The 19,861-nt window shown below is 44.0% G+C and overlaps 1 protein-coding gene across 1 annotated transcript in view; it reads right to left on the bottom strand.

Moving 5' to 3' along the window:
- The window catches only part of CDKL1 (cyclin dependent kinase like 1), a 51,801-nt gene that overhangs the window by 31,405 nt on the left and 535 nt on the right, over positions 1-19,861 (bottom strand). Inside the window, exon 2 of the mRNA XM_034992433.1 lies at positions 19,184-19,468. Within this exon, the coding sequence (XP_034848324.1) occupies positions 19,184-19,354 (171 nt within the window). The 5' untranslated portion in view covers positions 19,355-19,468. The remainder of the gene's footprint in view (positions 1-19,183; positions 19,469-19,861) is intronic.

Genomic DNA, 19,861 nt, shown 5'->3' with positions numbered 1-19,861 from the left:
ATTTAAGGGAAATTGACATATGACCAAAGTAGTACTTCAATACAATTGAAAACAATGTACTTTATTTAAAATTGATTCTGGGAAAACTGATTACCCATTAGGAAAATGAGAACCATATCTTACCACCTTATATATAAGAATAATTTTCAGATATGTTAAAAAATTTTAGTATAAAATACTATAAATACTAGAAAAAATTTTAGGAGAAACTTTCTATGACTTTAGGATGGAAGAAAGCATCCTAAAAAACAAGAGCTCTAGAAGAAAAAAGACAAGATAGGCAAGTTTGGCCACAGAAGAATAAAATAATGTTGGGAAGATGACAAAAGTTCTGGAGCTACAGGGGCGCCTGGGTGGCTCAGTTGGTTAAGTAGCCAGCTCTTGGTTTTGGCTTAAGTCATGATCTCATGGGTGGTGGGACTGAACCCCATGCTTGGCTCCACACTCAGCAGGGAGTCTGCTTGAAGATTCTCTCCCTCTGCCCCTTCCCCATCGTGCACATGCACTCTTGCTCTCTCTCTAAAGTAAATAAATAATCTTTAAAAAAAAGTTCTGGAGCTGCATGGTGGTGATGGTTGCACACCAGTGTGAATGCCCTTAATGTCACTGAAGTATATATATATATATATATATATATATATATATATATACACTTAAAGATAGTTAAAATGGTAACATTTATGTTATGTGTATTTTACCTTAATAAAAAAAATAAAATAATGTTGGTTTGGTAAAAAACGAAAAACAAAAACACTAGAAACAATGTCAAAAGACAAATAATAGGCAGGGAAATACTTGTTACAACAAATAAAGGGCTACAGCCCTACTATTACAAAGACACTTCATGTACTATGAAGAAAAAGACACCGTAGTGGGAAAATGGGCAAAAGATATAATAAGCAGGTAGTACACAGAAGAGGAAATATAAATGATCCAGAGACATGAAAAGATATTCAATCTCACTAGTAGTCAGAGAAGGGCAAATCAGAGCAAGAATGTGAAGCGACTCTTTTTCCTAATGGACAGACATTTCACAAATTGGTAACATCCAGTGTTGCCAAGGATATAGAGAAATGGATCTTCTCACACTTGGCTGGTTAGACTTTTAGGGAAAGTTACTAGCAGTATTTATTAAAACAACACACCCAAAAAACATGGGCCAAAGATCTGAGTAGACACCTCACCAAAGAAGAGATACAGATGGGAAATACAGGGTGATGGGCATTGAGGAGGGCACGTGTTGTGATGAGCACTGGGTGTTATACGTAACTAATGAATCATTGAACACTATGTCAAAAACTAATGATGTACTATACAGAGGTTAACTGAACATAATAAAAAAAATTAAAAAACAGATGGGAAATAAACATATGAAAAGATGATCAACATATTTTTTCACTAGGGAACTGCAAATTACAGAAACAACGAGATACCGTTACATACCTATTAGAATAAGCTAAAACCCAAAACAGCTGATGACACCAAACACTGATGATGATACTGAGCAACAGGAACGCACTCACTGCTGGTGGGAATGCAAGATGGCACAGCCACTCTGGAGGACAGTTTGGGAGTTTCTTACAAAGCTAAACATAGTTGTACCATATGATCCAGGATTCATACTCTTAGGTGTTTACCCAAATGATCTGAAAACTTATATCCACATAAAAACCTGCTCATGAACGTTTAGAACGGCTTTATTTATAATCACCAAAAATTGCAAGCAAACGGATTGTCTTCCTTTAGGCAAAAGGATAAAAGATTATGCTCCATCCATAGAATGGAATATTAATCAGTGATAAGAAGAAATGAGCTATCATGCCATGAGAAGACATGTATGAAATTTAAATGCATATTGTTAAGTGAAAGAAGCTAGTCTGAAAAGATGACATATTGTATGATTTCAATTATACGACACTCTGGAAAAAGCAAAACTGTGGGGACAGTAAAAAGGTCAGTGATTGCCAGGAGTTCAGAGACATGGGGGGGAAAAGGCACACGTGAAACAGGATTTTTAGGGCTGTGAAATTATTCTGCCTGATACTGTAATGGAGAATACGTGACATTATACATTTCTCAAAACCCACAGAACGTTACAGCACAAAGAGTGAACCTTAATGTATCCAAATTAAAAAAAAAAAAAACATTTAGGAGGTTGGGGAATCCTCTGTTAGAAAGCAGAATGTGAGGGGGCGCCTGGGTGGCTCAGTCATTAAGCGTCTGCCTTGGGTTCAGGTCATGATCCCAGGGTCCTAGGATCGAGCCCCGCATCGGGCTCCCTGCTCGGCGGGAAACCTACTTCTCCCTCTCCCACTCACCCTGCTTGTGTTCCCTCTCTCGCTGTGTCTCTCTCTGTCAAATAAATAAATAAAATCTTAAAAAAAAAGAAAGAAAGCAGAATGCGATAAAATACCTGACCAGTACTTCTCAAAACTATCATGGCCATTAAATACACAGAAAATCTAAAATGGTCACAGGCAAGAGGAGCCGAGGGACACCGACAACTCAACATAATGTGGTATCCTAGATGGGATCCTGGCACAGAAAAAGGACATTATATAAAAACTAAGGAAATGTGAGTGAAGTACAGACTTTAATTAATGATAACATGTCATACTGGTTCATTAGTTATAACAAACATACCATACTAATGTAAGATGCTAATAACAGGTGGAACTGAGCACAGGGTATATGGGAACTCTCTGCACAATCTTCTCAATTTTTCTGTAAATCTAAAACTCTTCTAAAAAATAAAGTGCATTGAAACACACACAGAGCCCCCATCTTACCCAGCACACCACTTCCGGAAATATACCCTACATAAATAAAAGCACCACTGCATAAAGATATATGGACAAAGATATTTATTGCAGCATTGTTTGTAAAAGCAAAAAATTAGAAACAACACAAACATCCTTTGATAAAGAGGATGGCAAAATAAATTGTGGTACATTTAAAGCATGAAATATTGAATACTATGCAACTATTAAAAAGAACAAAATTAACAGAGATCTATCTATTGGCCCAATGACAATAATGTATTGTTGAACAAAGAAGGTAAGTTATGGGGAGGGTATGTGTTTTAATGAGCACTGGGTATAAGACTGAGGAATCACAGACCTGTACCCCTGAAACAAATAATACATCATATTAATTAATTGAATTTAAATTTTAATAAAAAATACAAAAAAAGAAGGTAAGTTACTGAGTAACGTTATAAAAACATGAAAATAGAAGCTACTGAGTAATTTTATTAAAAATATATTAAAAAGGGGGGGATGAGAGAAATAGGTGAAGGGGATTAGGAGGTACAAACTTCAGTTATAAAATAAGTGAGTCACAGAAATTAAAAGTACAGCATATGGAATATAGTTAATATTTTAAATTTTTTTTAATTTATTTTTTACTGAGAGAGAGAGGGCGAGCGAGGGAGTGGAGGTCAGGGGCTGGAGAGGGGCACAGAGAGAGGGAAAGAATCTTAAGCAGACTCTACACTGAGTGCAATGACCCTGAGATCATGACCTGAGCCAAAATCAAGAGTCGGACACTTAACCGACTGAGCCACCCCGGCGCCCCTCGTCAATAATATTGTAAGAACGCTGTGTGATGACCACACTTACTGTGGGGAGCACTGAGTAACGTATGAAATTGATGAATCACACTACGCTGCACACCGAAAACTAATATAACATTGTAAGCCAACTATATTTCGACAATAAAAATTTTAAAAATATATATGAAAATAGAAAGTTTTTGAAAAACTATGAAAAAGTTCTATTTTCATGGATTCATTTTTTTTTTTTTTTAAGATTTTATTTATTTATTTGAGACAGAGAGAATGAGAGACAGAGAGCATGAGAGGGAGGAGGGTCAGAGGGAGAAGCAGACTCCCTGCCGAGCAGGGAGCCCGATGCGGGACTCGATCCCGGGACTCCAGGATCATGACCTGAGCCGAAGGCAGTCGCTTAACCAACTGAGCCACCCAGGCGTCCCTTTCATGGATTCATTTTTAAATATATTATTATTCAAAAACATATGCTGAGCCCTACGTCGTGCTAGACATTATTCTAAGCTCTGGGATTACAATATTTAACAGGGCTAACAGAAATCTCTGCTCTCAGGGAGCTTATGTTTGAGCATGCTGGCTGGTGATAAGTCTCATGGAAAGGTAGGGGGGGCACAGTAGCGTGGAAGGGGGTGCAATTTACAACAGGGTGATCAGGAAAGACCTCACACCAAAGGTGACAAATGAAAAAAGATCTGAAGAAGGTAAGAGCCATGGAGACGGCCAGAAAAATACCCCAGGCAGAAGGATCTACGGGTCCTAAGGGTCTCACGTGGAACCCTGCCTGGAATGTTTGTGAACAGCAAGGAGGTCAGTGTCAGTCCATCTTTTAATCTAACCGTTGCCTAGCAAGCAGCTTCCAGGTGGATGCCCAACAGCCCCTCCTCTCAGCTGCACTGTGTGTCTTTTGCCTTCTGCCCCAGGGGGCTTCTGGGTGCTGAGGTCCAGGGAGCTGGTAGAGGATTCTAACCTGCAGGAGTTAGCGCTCCAGGGGGGAACCCTGAAGCATGGCGGTGAGGGGGGGGGGCGTGCAGGAAGTGGTGGGTAAATGCTCCTCTCTTCTGTCCTCAGGCTCCTTCAAGAGCCCTAGCACGTTGAGTCCCTGTTGTCCCCTGCGTTGCTTTTGCCTCCTTCCCTATTTCCTTCTCTCCTGTCCCTTACTCCAGCTCCCCGGTATCACTTCCCAAAATAAACTACTAGTGTGTGATCCCTTGTCTCAGACTTTACTTTAAAGGAGGTGCACAGCCTAAGACAATTGGTACCAGAAGTGGTCTTAGCTAGTGCATCTTCAGAATGGGATTCTGGAACCGGATCCATCACCAGGCAGATGGCAACCAGGACCCCACTGCTGGTGGTACGTGAGGTGAGCGGAAGCCCTGGGGCGCTGCAGGGACGCAGTTGGGAAGGCTGTCGCCGGCCAGTCGCGGTTTTGAACACGGTGCGGTTGGCTCACACAGTAGCAGGGGCACGTGAGTCGTAGGGGAGTAGCCGGGCCAAGGGGCCAACGGTAATTACAGGGGTTATTGAGTGAGCTCCAGGTCGTTGAAGAAAGAGAAGAGAAAACGACAGGTTTGGGTTAGCCACCCGCACGCTGTAAGAGAGGCCCCTGTGCAGTACTGAAGGAGGCGCTGAGCTCCTGCAGACACAGGATAGGCTGCTCAGATCAGGCCTAGGACCTAAGAGTAGCAGAGACACGACGCAGACAATGGGTAGCTTCAAGAGGCCTCTTCTGCCAAAGTCAGGGCCCGGGTGAGAAAAGAGAGGGGCTCTGAGATCTGGAATAGATACCTCTAGGGTAATGAGCCTGAGAATCCTAAACTCCCACATTTCCCTGAACCCCCTGGGCTGGGAGGAGCAGCTTCTGTGCTTCTGCCGTAGGTGAAACACTTCGTCGCATACAGAGACCCTGGAAATACCAGAAATATCACTGAGGCAGCTGTCTTCTGGGGAGGACGATGCGTGTCCTCCTTAGATCCTATCCCCACCTCCTCCCAGGGTCCAGAGACCTGTATAACTAGGACGACGTGGCAGTGTGCTCAAGCCAGGCAATGTGCCTCTCGCCCAGGAGGAAACACCTGACGGAATTACAAGCCCTGGCTCATGTGTACCAGCAGGACGCTTGAGGGCCTTGGACCATGGCAGTGGTGACATGTAAGGCTGGGGAGGGAGAAATGCATTGACGTGGGAGTACTCTCCTGTGACTGACAAGGACCCCTGGCCACAGTCTTTCCTTCCTCCACGAAAGCAGTAAGGAAGGCACGGGGAAGGAGGTCACCGGCATCTTTGCGAAGCTCAGTGCTGGCTGTCCTCTGTAGGCTGGAGATGCTACCTGGAACGCGGCTCTCTGGTTCCCGTTGGAGTGAGGCGGTTCCCAAGTGGCTGAGACCAGGTGCTGACCATGGCGAGGTATACGTAACTCCCATCACGGGAAGTGAGGCCAGATGCTTTATTTCCCAGAAACCCGTGCTGACGCAGACAGGAACTCACTCACTGCGGAGTTCTCGTAGGTGGGACAGAAGAGCAGCCGGCCGGTGTGGTCCTTGTGTTACCGGAAGAAACGGAGAGATGGCAAGCAGAGGGTTGATGTCGCCTGTCAGGATGGAACGCTGCAGTTTCTCACCCAGTTTCTAGATCTAAGGCAGTGTGTAGACCAAAGTGCTTTCGACTGACTCACCATGCTGAGGCATCCTGCAACGCCACCACAACTACTCCTCCATTCTTTCCCAAAGGGACCTGTGGCTATTCACCAGGGTGACTGGGGAAGGGAGAGTCTCAGACTTTTCAAGGGCTGTGGCTGGCTACCAAGTCTAAGGACCCAAAATGCTATCATGGCCCCAGGTTAGAGTCATGCCTCACTGTGGGCCTAAGGGGTCCTGAGATCCACTCTTGAGGTTATTTCCTCCACTCTCAAGTGCATAATTAGGATGGATGCACTTAGTAGTTGGCAAATCTTCACATTGGTTCCACGACCTGTGGAGTAAGAGCCAATATGGCAGAAAGGACCAAAGAGAAGCCTCTGAAACTGCACACCCCCTAGCACAGCCCTGGCCAAAACAGCAAATCAGAAGCAAAACCACATCTCAAGAGTAAAGGATGGATTGGCACCATTAAAGACTTAAAGATGCAGGGGTGGTAGTCCACATCATATCCCCACTCAATTCACCTGGTAGACTGCTATAAACTCAACCAAATCATAGCTCCAATTGCAACTGCAGGGCCAGATGTGATATCTTTTCTGGAACAGATCTATAGTCTCTGGCACCTGACATGCAATTCGTCAGATCATGCATTCATCATTGATCTGATGAATGTATTCTTTCCAATCCCTATCAGTAAGGAGGATCAAGAGTAGTTCACTTTTTGTGGAATGGACAGCAGTTCACATTCACCATCTTGCCCAAGGCTTAGGTTAACTCTCTTGCTCTCTGTTGCAGTATGGTCTAAAGGGACCTTGATCATCTGGACATTTCATAGAATATCATGCTGATCTACTGTATTGATGACATCAAGTTAACTGGACCTCCTGCTGAGTAGGAAATGACAAGTATTCTGAATGCCCCATTAAGACACATGTATACCAGAGAGTGGGAGAAAATCCGCTGGGGCATGTCAGGGGTAACGTTCTAGGGGTCCAATGGCTTGGGGCACGCCGGGACATCCCCTCTAAAGTCAAGGACAAATTGTTGCACCTTGTATCACCCACCACTAAAAAAAGGCATTGCATTTGGTGGGTCTCTTCAGATTCTGGAGGCGGCATATCTTATACACGTGCACCAGGGAAGAGTTCTTGGGAATACTGTTCTAATTTACCAGGTGGTTTGGAAGGCTGCCAATATTGGTTAGGACCCAAGGCACAACTTTACAGCACATCAGAGCTACCCTACCACCCAGGCCGTATGATTCAGTATATCCAATCATGCTAGTGCTGTCCAGCTTCTGCTGTCTCATGAGCCCCTCATAGAGACTGAGTACTGACCACGGGACATCAAGGGATTATGTGACCAAGAGCTTCCTCTTGGGCACTGGGTAATAGAGATCCACATCATAAGACTGCATGGAGGTCACAGCAATCCACTATGTGTGGGGGAAAACTATACTTTTGTGATCAGGCTCAAGCAGGTCTGCAGGGAACAAGCGAAACGAAAAGAGGTGGCCTATTCTCCATGTCATCTATTTTATTGTTCTGTCACCTGTCCTTCAACTTATACATATGGTTTAATGGGAGTTTCCAAGTAATGGAGGAGAAAAACCTCAAGTCCAGCTTGCAGATGGATCAGCTCATTTTGTTGGCACTAGCTGAAAATGGACTGCCACCATACGGTAGCCCCACTCAGCAGGGGCCTTGAAGGACAACGGTAACAGGATATCCTCCCACTGAGCATAGCTTCAAGCAGTGCACTTGATGGCTCACTTTGTACAAAGGTAGAAAGGACCCGAGATATACATGGACCCCTAGGTAGTGGCAAATAGCTCGTCTAGTTGATTAAGAGTCTGGAAGGGACAAGACTGGAAGATCATTTGGAGAAGAGGCATACATTGCACTTGTGGGAGTGAGTACAGAGCTTGAGGGTCTTTGGGTTTCATATTCATGCCCACCAGAGAGAGCATCCATGACAGAGAAAGCACCGAGCAAGCCAGCGGGAGATGTCTTTCTGGTGGGTGTCAGCCTGTTCTGTCCTTGGCCACCCCGGCCTGTGTGATTGACCCATGAACTCGGTGGCCATGGCCGCAGGAATGGTGGGCGTGCATGTCCCCGGAGCACTGCCCCCTCTCTGCAAGGCTGATCTGACTACTGCTGCTACTGAGGACAACCTGACAGGAGCAAAAACTGATACTGGGGTGCTGATATGCACTGTCCTTGAAGGAGACCAGCTGCTATGGGAAGAGGGTAGTGATGAGTCCTTACTGGAATTGATACTAACTTTAGATATGGGTTTGCCATTCCTGCCTACACCACAGTCCAAGGGCTTAGAGAATGCCTGCTTTACTGGCACGGGAGTCCACACAACGTCAGACCAAGAGGCCCATTTTACAGCAAAGGAGACATGACAATTAGCACATGGCCAAGGGATCCACTAGTTCGACTATATATCTCATCGCCTACAACCAGCCAACCTAATAATAGAATGATGGAATCTGTACTTCAGTTCTTTAGGGGTATATGCACTGACCCACATGGTGCTGTGTCTTCTGTGGCTAATCCATGGGTCTGGGAACCAGGAGCAGAAATAGGATCGGACCGGGGCACCTGGGTGGCTCAGTTGTTAAGAGTCTGCCTTCGGCTCAGGTCATGATCCCAGGGTCCTGGGATCGAGCCCTGCATCAGGCTCCCTGCTCTGTGGGAAGCCTGCCTCTCCCTCTCCCACTCCCCCTGCTTGTGTTCCATCTCTCACTGTGTCTCTCTCTTTCAAATAAATAAATTAAAAATTAAAAAAAAAAAAGAAATAGGATCGGACCTCTCCTCATCACTCCCGGTTATCTACTTATGGAAATCATGCTTCCTGTTCACAATATTCTCTCAAATTTGCACAGCTTGGGCGCCTGGGTGGCTCAGTTAGTTAAGCGACTGCCTTCGGCTCAGGTCATGATCCTGGAGTTCCGGGATCGAGTCCCACATCGGGCTCCCTGCTCAGCAGGGAGTCTGCTTCTCCCTCTGACCCTCCTCCCTCTCATGCTCTCTGTCTCTCATTCTCTCTCTCGCAAATAAGTAAAATCTTAAAAAAAAAAAAAAAAAATTTGCACAGCTTTATGTGTACCTGATGACCAAATGTCTATTAATACGTGATTAGTTAAATAAACTGTAGGACTTTATATTACATTCAAATGAGAAAATAGTATGCAGCTGTTGAAAGAATAAAGCATATCTATATGTGTTGACTTGGAAAGATATCCAAGATACAGTGTTAAGTGTAAAACGGAAACTACAGAATGTATATACAATATGATAGCATTTGTATCTGGTTTTTTTTTTTTTTTTAAAGATTTTATTTATTTATTTGAGACAGAGAGAATGAGAGACAGAGAGCATGAGAGGGAGGAGGGTCAGAGGGAGAAGCAGACTCCCTGCCGAGCAGGGAGCCCGATGCGGGACTCGATCCCGGGACTCCAGGATCATGACCTGAGCCGAAGGCAGACGCTTAACGACTGAGCCACCCAGGCGCCCCCATACAAATGGTTTTAAAAAGCTTTATGTGTCTTCACTATATTATAAAACCAAAATAAATATTTTGAAGTTAGTTTCAGAGAACTAGTTAATACATCACCACGGGGGCGGGGGGAGCTATTTTCATTATTTAAAAAGCTACTGAATTACCACCACCATCTCCAGCCTATAGGAAAATATTCTGCACCCCTCATGGTGTTGCTGAGGAATCCTTCTTTAGCACTTTTGGTAAAGGAAAGCTGTCTTCATCTCGTATTTCCTCCAAATGCCAAGAATCCCATGGTAGACACCCTGGCTAACGTTTTGTTTTGGGGACTAGAGAAGGGAAGGGTGTGACATATGAAGTGGGAGAGTACATGGGTGGAGAGGTGGAGAGGGGCATGACATTTATTTATGGTAGGTTTCCTGTCGACAACATGGATGAACAGAGTATACCAGGCTGGTCCTCTGGCCACAGACCTCGGCTGAGATCTCTTCTGGATTCTTCTCAAGACCCAGCACAGGCTAAGGATGTGCACTGTGGATGCTCCATTTGCTTTGTTGACTAATAAAGTACATGAACATTTCCAGAAAAGAAGCAATAGTACAAATGTGGTCAAAATGAAAATTAACAATGGCATAGCCAAAAATTAATGCAGCAATGTACAGACAGAAATAAATTACTTGTTTGGGTTATACAAATAAACTTCCACTGGTGTAGAAGTCACTTTTCATTATTTTAACAAAAAGAGGAATTGAGCTCCAAGTTTTCAACCAGGTAATTTTATACAAAAGCATTTTTACTACAGTGCTTTTAAAGTTAATAAGTAATAAAGAAGGTTAATAACTAGCAAGAACATATGCCTGTAAAAGCAAATTTGTGCCTAAGACATCAGTCCTCCCAAATAAAAAGGTGAATTAAAACAGTAAAAAAATTTAAAGGGAAATTAAATACAAGCCTGGCTCATTTAAAAACTTTTCCATTCAATATAAAAAGTACTACCTAACAGTTTCATTATTTTATAATGGCTATCTGTAACACAGCTTGTCTACTTATAAATTTCATTTGCTGAAAATACAAGTAATTCAAGTGGCCAAAAAAGTAATAGCATAATTATATCTTTTATCAATGTGCACTATAAAATCACTTATTTTCTCCTCCTGCTCTGCGCTATTTCATTTTCTACAATCTAAGCTGTAGACAGGATGTATGTAGGAGCATTTAGGACACTGACACATACTGGTATGTGCTTAATCTCCCTACAAACTCAGTGTCTCTACGAAGGTAATGAGCCACTAGCCTTTTGACTTCTGCTTTTGTTGTTCAAGTATTTGTCTGGTAGCTTTATTACTTAGGGGTTCATTACATAGCAGAAATATAATCTTTCTGTATAAACAAGTTGTGAGCTAAGCCCAAAATTCTTATAATAAACAAACAAAACAGCCCGTTACTATTTGCAGTTAGTACATTATCTTGTAAAAATAAAATTAAACAGGTCTCCACTTGTTGAACAAATAGGGAAAGATGATGATAAGGAGGATTTGTTTGGTTTCTATCACTGTGGGCAAGGGAATGCTCCGCTTTGTCTTCCACACTATTGACAACCAGTTCCCATAAACTCCCAACATCTCTCTATTAGTGACGAACATCAAGGGGCCAGATCTGCCAGTCTCTAATGAGAACATCGGCATAGAGTGAAAGCCATACAATCCAAAGGCCCAAAACTGAGTCTGTGGGCCAAACATTACCTGCAGATGGGCTCTGTTTGGCCTGAACGGTGTTGGACATTTTTAAAAAATTTCTTGTCAACATTTTAAGGTCAGCTTTCATTCTCACTAAAAGGAACCAGGGCTCCTTGGAAAAATGGCTGATTCCAGAGCTGGGGCAGGATGAGCCTGGTACATTTTGCTGGGACACACAGGAAGGAAGTACTCAAGGAACAGTGGCGTCTGTCAGGACAAAGGAGCAGGATCAAATGTGTGACCATTTGAGAATCAAAGAATCACAGTGATGGTTTGTAACAAGTTGAATAAAAAAAAAATCCACAAATTCTCTGTGATACTAAAGAGTGTGTGTATGAGGTGGGGTGGGTGGTATGTGAAGGAAAGGTTGTGTGTTGTTTTTTTTAACAGAAAAACCATAAGTAATGAATGCAGAAAGAATTGCTGAAAATCATCATTTTACAAGAACTCTTCTTATAATCGATTCAAGCAAAGATCACTTGGTGAAAGTTGTTGGGACACAAGGTGGTCACACAGTCGCAGCATATCTCCTCACAGATCACACACTAACTATAAAAGGGAAAACGTTTCTTTACAATTGGGAAATCCGGAAGACCCATCTCGATCAAGAGATCAAAGCTGAGGGCAGCAATTAGGGGCCACACTGACAAGGTGTACTTCCTGCTGAGAACCAGAGGACACATCCTCACGCCTGCAGTGGAAACAGCCACAGTCTATGTGGAAGCACATTCTGAGAAACAACAGGCCTGCACGCTTCAAAAATGCCAATATTAAAAGAGACTAAAGAGACATGACAATGAATTGCAATGTGTGGTCATGGATTAGAACCTGGATTTAAATATACAGCTGTAGTTATGGTTATGGTTATAGTTGTAGTTACATAACCATTACTGGGACCCTATGAGAAACCTGAGCACAGCCCGTATGTCAGATGATGGTATTGAGTCCATGAGAAAGCATGTTGTGGAAATCATATTGTGGTTACACAGAAGAATTCTAGCAGATTCATGCTGCATACTTAAGGAAATGATTCAGCTGAAAACGTATGGGGGTGTGTGTGTGTGTGTGTGTGACAGAGACACAGAAAGGAAATGAAGCAGAATTTTCACAACTGGTTAATGAATCTAGTGAAGGGTACAGAGGCATTCATTATATTATTCTTTCCACTTCTATCTATTTTGTAAGTTTGTTTTTTTTTTCCCCCAAAACAAAGATTGGTGGGGAAAAACTCAGGAGGTTTTACATAAAATTCTGATTTCTGGCTGTTTAAAAAAAGACTGAAAATCTAGCTCCCTGGGCTTGCACTGTGTGGGCGGAGTGGTGGCCCCCCTTCCACCCTGTGCGCCACGGAGTCTCCGGCCTGCCCCGTGCCCACCTCCCCATCTAGTCTCACACTCAGCCCACTTCACTCCTTTAGGTCTCCACTGTGATCCCCACACACATCTGAGTTTGTGGTCTCACATAAACCATAACAAAGCGTTGCCGAATATGGCTGAGACAAATCCATTTGGACAAGCCAATGAAACAACGGGCTTGACCTAGAAATGGCACTTTTTTCTTAAATCTTAAAGATGTTACAGAATTTCCCAGTGAGACTTCTACAGAGTTGTGAAATATTATTCAACGAATATTGGGGAAGTCTTTAATATTAGGGGAGCAGAAGCCCTTAAAAATTAGGAAATCTCTACTCAGAGTCTAACCTAGGGAGCCCTTACATGGTGCTCTGTTAGCATCTGGTGGAATGGGGCCCTGGCACAAGGGCACGTGGAATCAAGCACTTGCTAAGGGCTTGGGTAACAGGGACCCTCGGCAGTTGTACCTGCCACAGCACCTTATGGTCCCTGGGCTGGTAATTTGCCCAGCAGGATTTCTGGTCTGCTATTTCCAGCAGCAAACCTCTCGGGACAGACGGTGTGAAATGCTTCACCTGTGGTGCCTCCCTTTGGTACTAAAGCCCACCTTTCTGCCTTCCCACCCGTGTGTCCTTCTCTCCGACACTACTGCCTTTTTTGTGACCCTCCGCTTTCCTGCCCTTGCGTCCGTTAAGGCTGCTTGACCACTGCTCGCTGTTTGCCCCACAGCACTCTCGCTCCCCTCAGCAAAGAGTCAGCGAGGCAATGCCGAACACAGACACAGGTCAAGGTGATGAGGTGGGCCAGGTTCCAAGCGGCCCTGGAGTTGCCCAAGGTCACCCAACAGCTCTGAGCCAGCTCAGAACTGCAATTCTTAACTGTGGCTCCTGTCTCCACGCAGAAATAAAGCCCCACAGCCTCACTGGAAGGTTACTGAAAGTGAGGAGACCATAAGACAAAAAAGGGAACGCTCCGAATGTTCTGTAGGTTAACTGACTGAGCCACCCAGTAGGTTATTTCTATTCATGATTGATTAAAATCAAATGCAGTTTATTAGTACAAACACTAAATGTGTCTCATAAAAATGTCACTTTTTTTTTCAAATGGCACAAAATACTGTTATTTGAAAAGTTTCAAATTTTCAGAAAAAAGTGTTTTCTAAAACTATTAGCAAAATTGGTTTTTTGATAATAATTATCATCCTCAAAAGCACTTACCAATGGATAGTTACATCCTCATGTATGCTCCCACCCTGAGAACAGGAAGTACTGTAGGTATGAGGCCTTGAAAATTATGAACTGACTGCTAGACAATTCGCTCCCATGATCGTATCTGCCTCAGAGGAAACGACCATAATTTTTAAGAGTCCACCAGCAACTACTGGGAGTTGCTCTAAATTGTAAAATAAACAGTTTTGAAAACACACACACAAGGAATTCTCTGAGGATGGATAGAGGCCAAATTCTATTATAAAATCCGAGGACCATCCAGTTCTTCTGTCGTGTAAGTATTTCATCATCTCAGCTACAGAACCCATACCCTATATGCAGGGCGGCAGCTGAGCTGGTGAATCTTCTCGTTCCCAGACAGAGTGCTAACGTGCACGACATTCAGGCTGCACAAAACCAATGATGTCACCATTTTCATCAATGGACAGTGAATACCCACACATGCACATAAGTACACACACTGTTCACACACCACAGAAAGGTAGCTACATAGACATTATTTATAGTTGTCAACCACTCTCTAAAATTGTGTCTTTCCTAAAGGTTTTCTTTTTTAATATTAAAATGTCCTTTCTTGGGGCGCCTGGGTGGCTCAGCTGGTTAAGCAACTGCCCTCGGCTCAGGTCATGATCCTGGAGTCCCTGGATCGAGTCCCGCATCGGGCTCCCTGCTCGGCAGGGAGTCTGCTTCTCGCTCTGACCCTCCCCCTCTCATGTGCTCTCTCTCATTCTCTCTCTCTCAAATAAATAAATAAATAAAATCTTTAAAAAAAAATGTCCTTTCTTTTATGAAATAATGGTCACAGTATTTGGTAGTTGGCTTTTTAAAATGCTGACAGCCAAGGGGCGTCTGGGTGGCTCAGTCGGTTAAGTGTCTGCCTTCGGCTCAGGTCATGATCTCAGGGTCCTGGGATCGAGCCCCACATTGGGCTCCCTGCTCTTGGGGAGCCTGATTCTCCCTCTGCCACTCCCCCTGCTTGTGCTCTCTGGCTCTATCTCTCTGCCAAATAAATAAAATCTTTAAAAATAAAATAAAAATAAAAAGTGTTCTTAAAAGATACTTACATAAATATAAAGATTTTTGGGACGCCTGGGTGGCTCAGATGGTTAAGTGTCTGCCTTTGGCTCAGGTCATGATCTCCAGGTTCTGGGATCGAGTTCCACATCGGGCTCTTTGGCTCAGCAGGGAGTCTGCTTCTCCCTCTGCCTCTCCCCACTGCTCATGCTCTCTCTCTCTCTCAAATGAATAAATAAAATCTTTGAAAAAAAAAATGTTGACAACACTATCCCTATCTGTAAAAAAAGTTTTTTCTTTAATTTTACAGGTCCATGAACTCCAAAAGTCTACGTGGGGAACATATATATGTGTGTGTGTGCATAATGAAATATTATCCAGCCATAAAAAGAAAAAAATCCTGCCATTTGCAAGGACATGGATAGACTTCGAGGGCAATATGCTAAATGAAATAAGTCAGAGAAAGACAAATACTGGATGTTTTCACTTATGCATGGAATCTAAAAAAGCAGAACTCATAAAAATAGAGGGTAGAATGGTGGTTGGCAGGGGCTATAGGGTGGGGGAAATGGATATAAACTTCCAGTTACAAGATGAATAAGTTCCAAGTGATCTAATGTACACGTGGTGACTATAGTTAACAATACCTATTCTATACCCGAAAGTTGCTAAGAGAGTAAATCTTAAATGTTCTAACTACCAAAAAAATGGTAATTATGTGAGGTGATGGAGGTGTTAACCACCTTATTGTGGTAATCATTTCATAATACATATGTGTAACAAATATCATATGCCTTAAATTTACACAGTGTTACATGTCAATTATTTCTTAATAAATCTGGGGGGAAAGAAAAAAAAATCCGAAAGTCTACAAATGACAACTTTCTAATTAAAATCTTGCTGGCTTCTTTCTTTTCGAGAGAAAGCCAAACTCCTTGGCCTGGTATTCAAAGCCCCCGACACCTGGTCTTAATCTACTTGTCTTGCTTTCCTTATTGTAATAGGAGCAGTCAGTGGGTCAGCTCCTACCGGTCCTCACCTGCTCTGGCTAAGGTTACTGAGGTAACCTTCAGCCTCAATCCTCCTAGTTCCTAGTTCCCGACATTAGCAGGGGTCATTAAAAGCACAGTTCTGCAAGAGGTGTGCAAGGAAAGTACTAGGAACTCAAACTCACTGAGCTGCAACCTTCCATTGGGCCCACAGAGCTGTGCTGGGCTCACAGTGTAATATTCCTCTTCCCACGGGCCACAGGAGCTCTCCCTTGAATTCCAGCTCAGATGGGGGCCCTAAAACATTTGCCTAGATGTCACCAGTTTTTTCCTGTTCTCAGTGACTACAGTATGTCCCCCGGAGTCAACCTCCAAACCCCAAAGGCCACCTGGGACCAAGGTGTAGCTTTGTGCAAAGCAGACCTCTATTCCAAGAAATTCCTCACACTGCCTCCTACTGAACCCTGGCTTTCTTTCCTTTCCCTCTCTCCCTGGCCTGCTAGCACCCAGCAGGTAATCTTGGCTAAGACTTTAGGGTTATAACCCATGTTCCCTCAATATACTGTTTTCGAATTTGCACCTTTTCCTTGGAGAGACTCTCTGCCCTGAATGCCTTATTTCTCATTGCATGCCTCCCTAAACACTTCAAAGTCTAGTTCAAACATGCCTCTAAACACTTTATATAGAGGGTTCTTGCCAGCCTGGGGACACAAGGTGAATGACACAGACCCCGCTCATCAGGAACCCAGTTTATCAGGATTGAGAGCCAAGGGGAAATTTTTCTTATTTCCCTTCCATGAGTTAAGCATCTGAAACACAGGGTGTACAACTTCCTATAAACCTTGTTTTAGGGGCACCTGGGTGGCTCAGTCGGGTGGGCGTCCGACTCTTGGTTTTGGCTCAGGTCACGATCTCAGCGTCGAGAGAGAGTCCTGTGTCTGGCTTGGCGCTCAGCAGGGGAGTCAGCTTCAGATTCTCTCTCCCTCTGCCCCTCCCCCCACTCATGAGCATGCGCTCTCTCTCTCTCGCTCTCAAATAAACAAAATTTTTTAAAAACACTGTTGTAGGGCGCCTGGGTGGCTCAGTTGGTTGGGCGACTGCCTTCAGCTCAGGTCATGATCCTGGAGTCCCGGGATTGAATCCCGGATCGGACTCCCCGCCGAGCGGGGAGCCTGCTTCTCCCTCTGACCCTCCCCCCTCTCATGCTCTCTCTCTCTCATTCTTTTTCTCTCAAATAAATAAATCAAATATTTTAAAAAAAACAAAAAACAAAACAAAACACTGTTATAACCAACTGAGCCACCCAGGCGCCCCTAAAAAAAAACACTGTTTTAGGCACAATGAGGCTCTATACATATTTACTGAATGATTAAATGGAGAAAATGTGACTTCATCCAAGAAACTTTCAATTTACTGTTTCAGCAAATATTTAAGTACCTGTTATGTGTTGGGGATATCACAGAAGGCTGAGAAGTTAGGGCTCCCAAGAAGAGACTCTATCAGTAATCTAGTCCCATCACCTCACATAGATTAGGGGAGTCTACATCTGGGCACTCGGTTCTGAAGAATGGGTGCTCTGTGCTTAAAATCAGCCTCCCGTGCACACAGCCCTTTCCTTTACGTAGCACCATTATTCAGTTATTTAAAGAACACATCTGACTTCCTAATGTACTGGCAACAACCACTCTTCCTAAGAGCATATTTTGTTAACATTTTTTTTTCAATCTCCAGTAACGTGTACTGGAGGCCTACTAAGTGCTTAGTAATCCATACAGAGACACAGAGGTCCCCATCCTGGAGGAGCTCAATTAATTCAGGGAGCTACACCTGCAAACCCAGTATTGCTAAAGAGCGCTGAGAGGGTTGAGGCATTCACAGGTGATCTTCGGAATCAGAAAAAGAGTATCTCCCCACTAGAAACAGATTGTCTTTTCTTTGGTGTAAAAGAATCCTTTGACATTCAAGTATCACCTTCTCCTCTATGGAGGGCCTGAGAAAGTGAAAAACACCCAACAGCCCAAAAGAAAGGGTGAGAACCTGTCCCCATGGACAGGGGGTCCCCAGGCCATGGGATGGGCAAATACCGCTGGTCTCACCCCTTCCTAGGGGAGGGCCTCTCGGGGTGTGGGTGGAGGATCCTTGGAGGTGTCTTCTCAGAATAGATAAGATCTGTTGGTTAAGAACATCCCAAACCGAAAGAGAGGTTTCCTATTATCCACTCATTTCAATTTACCCAAAGCCTGCTAATTCACATTCAGGGTCCTCATCCAGAGATAACCCCACACTCAAGCCATGGGAAAGAGAGACGCTGAGAGAGGCCTGGAGAAAACAAAGAGGCAGGGATAAGAGAAAATCCCCTGGATGTTCCTCTCCCTCCCACTAGGCTGCTCCTTCCCTCGACATAGAGTTGGTTATACATGTCCGAACACAGAGGCCCTAACTGTTTGAAACCAAGTTAATCCCACTATGTTCATTACATGTCACACTCTATGTTGGGATTTAGGTTTCCGCACAGACATTCAGAAAAGCAGCCTCTTCCTATTACAGGAAAAAATGCTCTCAGCTTGTAATAAACTTTTTCCACCACTCTGATTTCACGGTCTTCTAGGGTTAACAAATATTTTAAAAGTGATCATTTCACTTCTTTAAGAAGAATCCTTTTTCTAGAGATAGGACATTATAATGTTCAGCAGCAGATTAGTGTGAGGTGCAGAGAAAACCTGTCAGCTTTCTAGCAGTTGGAAAACAGGTAAATGATTAATTCTCTTAATGGGCTGAGAATGTCAACAGAAGATGGCCTGGAAGTTTAAAACTCATGAATGCTAGCAAACTGGAGTTGTGGTAAATTCCTGTACTATCAAAGTTGATGGCTCTTCAAGAACCAGGTCTAGAGCTCACACGGAAGAGAAGTTTCAAGGAAGAAAAATGAAACACCCCACAGCATCTCCAAAAGCGAACCCCTTTCCCTGCACAAGTCCCGCCCCCCCCAAGTAATTGGTGACTTGTACACAGACGTTCCATTTGTGTCAATGAGGACAAAAGTCCGTGCGGGAAGGAGATGTTACCACATCTTAACACAGTTATTAGACATAATACGACTCGCTTTAATTTTTTAGTCCCTATAAAATTCACTTTAAAGAATCCATTACCTTGAGCATGCGGATTTCTCGAAGTGCGATTTTCTTTATGACAGGGTCATCCTCTGATTCCAGAAATCTCTTGATGGCTACAATCTGACCCGTGTCCCTGTTTCTGCATTTGAAAACAACTCCATAGGATCCTTCGCCAATTTTCCCAATTTTTTCATACTTCTCCATCATAGAGGAAAAAATCTTAAAACGGATCTTCACATAGTTTGAAAATGTCGCTTATGGATTACTGGCTCGAACAGACTGCACTAGAGCCCCACTCAACGATGGGTCTTTGTCAAGCACCTGGAACAGAAGGGCACTTGTTAAAGAATTAGGAATCGACCCGTGTCCTTAAACCTCGCCCCTCGGCCATGGCAACAAGATCCGGCATGACAGCCTAGAGCTCGCTGCCTTCCCTAACCCAATTCTAATGCGACCCGTCATCCTAAAACGAACCGAGTTGTAAGATAATCTATCTTGTTTAACGTTCTAGTTCACCCGGTCTAAGACACTCGAGCCGGCTGCAGGGCTGGGAAGGCTCAGGGCTTCCCCGGTTCTCTTTTCGGGTCTCATTTCCCTTGGGCAAGGAGACACCTGCCGGGGCCCCGCGGGAGCGGCGAGGCGAGGGCCCGAGGCGCGGGAGCCGGGCGCCCCCCGGGCGGGCCTCGGCGGGGAGCGGGGCCGCGCCGTCCCCCC

The sequence above is a fragment of the Mirounga leonina genome, unplaced genomic scaffold (assembly GCF_011800145.1).
Source record: "Mirounga leonina isolate KUSES-001 unplaced genomic scaffold, KU_Mleo_1.0 Mir_82, whole genome shotgun sequence".
Taxonomy (NCBI): domain Eukaryota; kingdom Metazoa; phylum Chordata; class Mammalia; order Carnivora; family Phocidae; genus Mirounga; species Mirounga leonina.
This window is presented reverse-complemented; position numbering and strand designations above follow the sequence as displayed.